General features: G+C 43.3%; 1 protein-coding gene across 2 annotated transcripts in view; it reads left to right on the plus strand.

Moving 5' to 3' along the window:
• Positions 1 to 5489, plus strand: part of trappc13 (trafficking protein particle complex subunit 13) — an 11792-nt gene extending 6303 nt beyond the window's left edge. Inside the window, exons 8-13 of one of the 2 annotated variants that reach the window (XM_053646168.1) lie at positions 1364 to 1381; positions 2807 to 2940; positions 3252 to 3450; positions 3823 to 3923; positions 4045 to 4192; positions 4971 to 5489. In XM_053646168.1, coding sequence (XP_053502143.1) covers positions 1364 to 1381; positions 2807 to 2940; positions 3252 to 3450; positions 3823 to 3923; positions 4045 to 4192; positions 4971 to 5078 — 708 coding nt within the window. In that variant the 3' untranslated portion in view covers positions 5079 to 5489. The remainder of the gene's footprint in view (positions 1 to 1363; positions 1382 to 2806; positions 2941 to 3251; positions 3451 to 3822; positions 3924 to 4044; positions 4193 to 4970) is intronic. The other variant, XM_053646169.1, reaches the window with a different exon arrangement.
• Positions 5490 to 7226: the final 1737 nt, after the last annotated feature.

Genomic DNA, 7226 nt, shown 5'->3' on the forward strand with positions numbered 1-7226 from the left:
CCAAACACACCAGCGATCTCTGCTACTTCCTTCTCAGCTTTATTTCTCTTCCTAACGTCTCTAAACACAGGACGAGAGCGCAGATATAACAGGAGGAGATGAAATCATGCCGAGACGATCGCCGCGTCCCGATTCGCCTCCTATCCGTCCTAAATCGTGTCTGAGATCAGGATTCGTGTGTCCCAGGAGGTCGTATGTTGAAACGAGTTTCCCAAAGGTACCCGGATGGTCCTCTGTTCCCGGTAGATTTTCGGGTGATGTTACCCACGAGTTTTGTGACGGACTGCAAACACGGAGGACGAGCGGAACATCGGTGTGACGCCTTTTCAGTGTTTAAGTGTAAGAACTTAAATGTTCGGCACTGAGCAAAAATTTTTTTATTGTCACGTTAAAAAAATAAAAATAAAAAGCTGCAACGCGACGAGGAGTGTGTTTACGGTGACGGCGTGCGTATCTAGGCAACGGCGTTCTCTTCCGTAACCTGCCGTGTCCGCGTGTCCCAGTGCCCGCAGTTCTCTTCTACTACACACGCAAAAGTACGTACTTTTACGTCACACAACTGGTACATACCGTTCTAATGAATCAGCGAATTGAGACGCGGCGTATACGTTTCTCTGTCGCGTACACGTGTAGAAGATGAACACGCACCTGTCACAGCACCACGGGTTCTAGTGGGAGTTTAGGACTAGAGTTTCAGACTAGAACCCTTTTAAGAAACCTTAAGAAATACATTATACACGCAATAAAACATTACAAACGCATCAAAGACCAGAGGAGGAGAAAGTGATTACAGATCGGACTGATCAGATAGAGTCACGATAGATCCACATGGGACAATGCGATGGAATCCGCTCAAGTCATTGGAATACGGCGATAACTGTAATAATTGTGCAAGGTCTACACACAGCCATGTTTATTAAGTGTTTATTAAGTGTTTATTAAGTGTTTATTAAGTGTTTATTAAGTGTTTATTAAGTGTTTATTAAATGTTTATTAAGTGTTTATTAAGTGTTTATTAAGTGTTTATTAAATGTTTATTAAGTGTTTATTAAGTGTTTATTAAGTGTTTATTAAATGTTTATTAAATGTTTATTAAGTGTTTATTAGTGCTTCCCATGCTACACATGCCATACGTTTTCTTTACAGCACTTAATCCACAGTTTATAAAATATCCATTTTTCTCTTTTTTGCTTTGTAGTGTATTATTATTATTATTATTATTATTATTATTATTATTAGCATGCTAGCGCTGTTCATCAGAAGCAGTCTTTTTGTACCATGCTTATAGAACATTTACATTTTCTTTAACGCACGTAATCTTCACATCTCTAATCCTTTTTTTGTGTTTTATTTTCTCCATTAGAGTGACCTCAGTTCTGTGGTAATTCCTTTCCCTTCTCATTGTAAACTTTATTTCTGCTTTTTTCCCCTGTCCTTTATTTTCCTCTGTCGAGACAATAAAACAGACAAGGGGAAAACAATAAACAGCACATTTCAGAATAAAAGATGATGAAGAAAGCAACGGGAAAGTCAGAGAGACTGAAAATAAAGAGCTGAAATGCCATTTTTGTTGTTTTCCCCTTGTTTTATTGTTTTATTTTAATTCCTCTGACTGCTGCTGCCCTTGTGCTGACTCTCTTTCAAGCGTTTGAGTGCAAATCAGCTCTGACTGTGACACAGGAAATAATAACCACATCTCTCACACTGCTTCCTGTTATTTCTCATTTTAAAGAGAACGTCTGCACACAGCGTCGTATTCAGAGCTGATGTAGCCACGCGGTGTTTACGCGGGGAAAGTTCCCGGTGTTCAGAGTCGAGTTACGCAGCCGCTGCAGAGGATTTTCTGAGCTCCACGTTCAGACGACCGGAGTCACCTGCGTGTAGCTCACACCTCCGAGGCTGAGTAGAAGCGTCCGAGATCTCCAGTAGTGTCTAGACCGCGCCGATAAACACAAACACTCACCGTTATTCCCAAAAGCAAATAATGAAGCCATGAGACACTAAAAATCATGGTGGGGGGTGGGGGGGGGTGTTGTGTAGGTGATTATATCACACTTTTAATTCAAATTCAGTCCAATAAAGCTTCATTGGTCATTTTCAGTGACGTCAGCGTGGCGTGTTGTCAGTGGCGCTGGACGTAAGTCAGTAGTTACGTCTGGGCTTTGAGTACCGGCGTGTGATCTCGGTATTAAATCCTCACCACAGCTCTGAACACAGCTCTGTGTTCTTACATTTCCACACACACATGTTCTCAGCTTCATGTTTCAGATGAAATTGTATGTTTCTGAGGGAATGTGGGAATTTAATGGATTTGTTAGTTGATTAAGCTTTAAGCTTGGCATGGACGTTGTGCTTTATTCTGAAATAATAACGGTCCTTTTTAAATGTCTGATTTTTCCCCCAGTTCGTCTCCAGACTTTAAATCGCAGGCATGAACTAACCTGAGCTGCTGATCTGTGTTCAGAGCGGTTTCTCCTGATGTTCTGATGTAAACAGCTGCTTTATTCGGGCTGGAGCTTCATCTTAATGTCTTTAAAATGTCCTCATTTAAGAAATGAAGAATTTACTTCCGTGTTTCGTTTTCGTCCACGCCTTTCATTTCACACAGAGACTGTGTGTGTGCCCTTTGCGCTTGGTTTAATACTGCTCTGCAGTGTGTTCGTCTCACACTGTGTTTGATATCACACACGAGAACACGGCGTTCTCGAGGCTCGAACCCGACTCTCAGACTCCGACACGGCCCGAATAAACCAGCTGAGATTACGGTCACTGTACTCGCTCCTAAGACCGGTTCTGAACCCTGCAGACTGACGAGGTTTTCCTGGAGGCTCAGATCCAGAACATCACCACCTCGCCCATGTTCATGGAAAAAGTGTCTCTGGAGCCTTCCATGATGTACAACGTCACCGAACTGAACACCGTGTGCTCAGGAGAGGAGCGGTAAACTCATCACAGCATACACAACACACGACACTTCTCATCACACGCAGTGTTTCATGTAGAACATACACAGTGTTCCGGGTGGTGCTGCGAAGGAACTTACACACATTCACCTCCTTTAACCAAAACATCGAGGCTTGTAGTTAATGCAGAGCGTTACACGTCGATACAGTGTAGCGCTTGAATAGAGAGTGCGGCGTTCTGATCGAAGGTGTTACAAAATTTAAACACAGTTTTTGCCAAAAAAATCTTTATTTTGAAACACAGTTTATGACCTCCCTAACAAGGAGTGTTTTTCTTGTTCTCTGTAGCGAGTCGACGTTTGGGAAGATGTCGTACCTGCAGCCCATGGACACGCGGCAGTACCTGTACTGTCTGAAACCCAAGCCGGAGTTTGCAGAGAAGGCGGGGGTCATTAAGGGGGTCACTGTGATCGGCAAACTGGACATCGTGTGGAAAACCAACCTGGGGGAGAAAGGACGATTACAGACCAGCCAGCTGCAGAGAATGGTACAGTCCAAACACAACGCTGCTGTAACTGTGGCCTTAACGCTCCGGGCTGAAGCGTGTTCATGATGCTGCTGTAGCCTGAGAGTTCACTGTCCTCGGTCATGTGTGAAAGCTGCTTTTAGGACCCGGGTGTGGTCCAGAAACCTGGTCCACTGTGGACCGCTCGGGTACGGTACAGCAGAAATCCGGTGCGATGGTGTGTGTGTGTGTGTGTGTGTGTGTGTGTGTGTGTGCGTGTGAGAAAGTGATTCACTGGCAGCGTGCAGCATTAAACGTGATGGCTTCGTCTTCACAGCTTACTTCCTGTTTAAAGTTTTCCAGTGGTGTAAACAAATACAGAAATGATCTGTTTTCACTCGGTCCTCACCCCAGGCTCCGGGTTACGGAGATGTACGGCTCTCGCTGGAGCTCGTTCCAGACACGGTGAACATCGAGGAGCCGTTTGACATCACCTGTAAAATCACAAACTGCAGGTACAAACACTGGAGTTCTCTCTGTAAAACACACGCCATGTAAACTTCTTCTAAATATAAAAGTCGTGTGTGTGTGTGTGTGTGTGTGTGTGTGTGTGTGTGTGTGTGTGTGTGGTCTCAGTGAGCGCACCATGGACCTGCTCCTGGAGATGTGTAACACTCGGTCAGTGCACTGGTGTGGAGTTTCAGGCAGGCAGCTGGGAAAACTGGGTCCGAGTGCATCTCTGTCCATCCCCCTGCAGCTCCTCTCCTCTGTACAGGGACTGCAGGTAACGGAGTAACACACCGAGCCGTCAGAAGGGGATTAGTTCTCTAGAGCAGGGGATTACTTCTCTAGAGCAGCGGCTCTGACCGCAGCGCAGGTTTATATTAACGCTCTCGCTCTGAGACGTTATCGTTTCTATAGTAACGGCTCGTTCACAGGGACTTTCATATAACTTCTGTAAGGAGAGTAAATGTTTATGTAATGTGTGTGGAAGGAGTCTCCAGTGTCAGCGCTGTTTAACAGTCAGAGGTGAAGCTGGAACTTTACGTTTTCCCAAAAATCTTCATCAGAGTTTACACTTCTCTACTGTTTCTCACGAACACACGCTGCGGTTTTTGTTATTCTGTTTTTTCTTATTAAATGTAAAGATAAATGGATAAATAGTGACGTGTCATTCTTTAATAAATGAAAATATAATTGTTGGTAAGCTGCTGTGGTGTAAGAGGAATAAAACCCAGGGGATCATGCTGTTACAGGAAAATAATCAACTTCAACTCATCAACTATTTTACTGTAACACACACACACACACACACACACACACACACACACACAGTGTTTATTACTTATTTAACACCTCGCTAAACTGTTAGCTAGATAATTAAGTTGGACAGTGTCCCAGCAGCATTTTACACCGTGTACGATATGGAATGTACTGCAGCACATGTTTTATGTTTAATAAGCGTGATCATGTGACTGCCTTTGATCTATTCGACGCGTCATGTTAAATAATTTATGCATTTGTGTGTGTTTTATTTTTGTTTGATTTATTTCCTGTTTCAGAGTATATCAGGCCTGAGGCTCACGGACACCTTCCTGAAACGGACGTACGAGTATGATGACATTGCACAGGTGTGTGTGGTGTGTCCTTACTTGAGCCCTGAGACCTGAGGCTCCTCCCACTTCCTGTACCGGTAACCTGCACTTCCACGGACCAACTGCATCGCCACTTTTTACACTATCAGCCGACCTTCTTCTTTTAAAGCATGTGCTTTTAAAGCCTTATTGTGATTTTAAGTGTGTGTGAATGTTAATAAAGGAGCGAACTGAGAGCAAACAGCAGACTTCTGTATGGAGAAATAACTGATATTTAGTGACACAACCTCGCCCAATCGAGTCGCATCAAAAGTTCTCTGGCACGGCACGTTCTCCGAGAGAGCGAGAGAGATGAGGCGTGGGTTTTTTAATTCTTTTCATTTAATTATTATCAAAACATTCACACGATATTGTTTTCCTCAGAACAAACCTTGCTAGCGTTTAAAGCAGCCGTCTGTAATGTTTACAGCCCTCTGCTGCCTGTAAGGTGAACTGCAGTTGTACAAAACATTGATGAGAACCGTTCCCACTAGCCCCGCCCCCTGTGTTAAAACTCTGTATGCCACAATGAGAAGTGGGAGGGGCTTCATCCATTTCAGAGCAGGGGAAAAATCTAAACAGGAGTCTGAAATGCACTGCACGCTGGTGCTGTAAATCAGAGTTTTTGTGAAGTATCTTGAAATTCTGCTATTGTTCCAGGTCTAGAAATAATTTTAAACATTAAACACCGCACCTTTAATCCTGTATATTATTGCAAAATTACACGACGGTTATTCAGTGAAAGCATTCTGAGCGATCAGCAGCACATTCCTGCGTTAAAGTGTAAACAAGCAAAATGAGCTTCTATAAATAAATAAATAAACAAACAAACCGCAGGATTAATGATGAATAATTCCCATTTAATCACTCTTTCAGTCGTTCGGTTCTGCTGAAGAAACACACACGATACATTCAACAGTGCTTTCACGTCACGTTTATTCACCTCTGTGTTTACACGCATGTGTGTTAAAGAGGAAATCACACACTCGGTGGTTATAGAGCATGCAGAATAGATCAGACCGAGATCAGACCTCGTGTCATCGCTGCTGAAATGACCGTGAACCTAACATCATGTACACAGAGTCCTCTAAACATCCTGTTCTTAAAATGAACATAAAGTGCAGAAAAACGTTAACACCGTGACATTAACACCGCTCCTGCTGAACTGAACGCTGAGCGAGAAGTCCCGAGTGCTCACGCAGAGGAGGGAAAAGAGGGGGAGGGAAAAGAGGGGGAGGGAAAAGAGGGGGAGGGAAAAGAGGGAGAGGGAAAAGAGGGAGAGGGAAAAGAGGGGGAGAAAGTGACACTGATTAAAAACGAATGGAAGTCTGAGAAACAAAAAAAATCGAAGAAAAATAAAGTAAAGGAAAGTAAAGGCAGAGGGAGAGATAATGTTAGAAGGGGAGAAAAAAGGAAAATAATGTGAGAGAAAGAGGGGAGAAAAGCAAAAGAATGAGGGCGAGAGGGGGAAAGTGGAGGAGAGAGTGAAGGTGAGGACGAATGAGCAAGAAAAATAAAGAAGAGAGAAGAATGAGTGAAATAGAACGAGGGATAAATACGGGGAAACGACAGAACGAAAGGAATTAAAGTGTAGGAAAAGAGAGACAGAATAAAGAAGAAAAGAGGATTAACCAATGTCAGAAAGACAGAATAAAAGAGAGAGAGAATAAAGGAGAAAAGCAGAAAAGGGGATTAACCAATGACAGAGAATAAAAGAGAGAATAAAAGAGGGAGAATAAAAGAGGGAAAGAGAAGATTCCGATGGGAAAATCTCCGATTTTAAACTGAAATATTTTAAATGGTATTGAGACGAAGATATAACGACGTCTGCAGGTTTGGACCGGTGCGTGCACGCGAGTCTGTACGGTCACGTGTGGAAGAATAATAATAAGTATGCAGTACTCGGAGATTCAGCATTCCTCACGCGCTCCGAGTTCTCCGAGCGGGAATTCCGTGACACTGCAGCGTCGGCAGTGTGAAGTAACTTCCTGTCTGGGTTTAATTCACTTCATGATCAGTAAATCCAGGAGGATGAGCGGATAATACATGCTAACGCTTCCACAGTCACCTGTTTACATGTTTCGTAAATCTTTAATGGACTGTATGGAAAGAAATGTGATCACACGGCGTTTTGTAGGTGTTTATAAATCCAATCACACACTAGATCACTGTGAGACTCATTTT

Source organism: Ictalurus furcatus, chromosome 16 (genome assembly GCF_023375685.1).
Source record: "Ictalurus furcatus strain D&B chromosome 16, Billie_1.0, whole genome shotgun sequence".
Classification (NCBI taxonomy): Eukaryota; Metazoa; Chordata; class Actinopteri; order Siluriformes; family Ictaluridae; genus Ictalurus; species Ictalurus furcatus.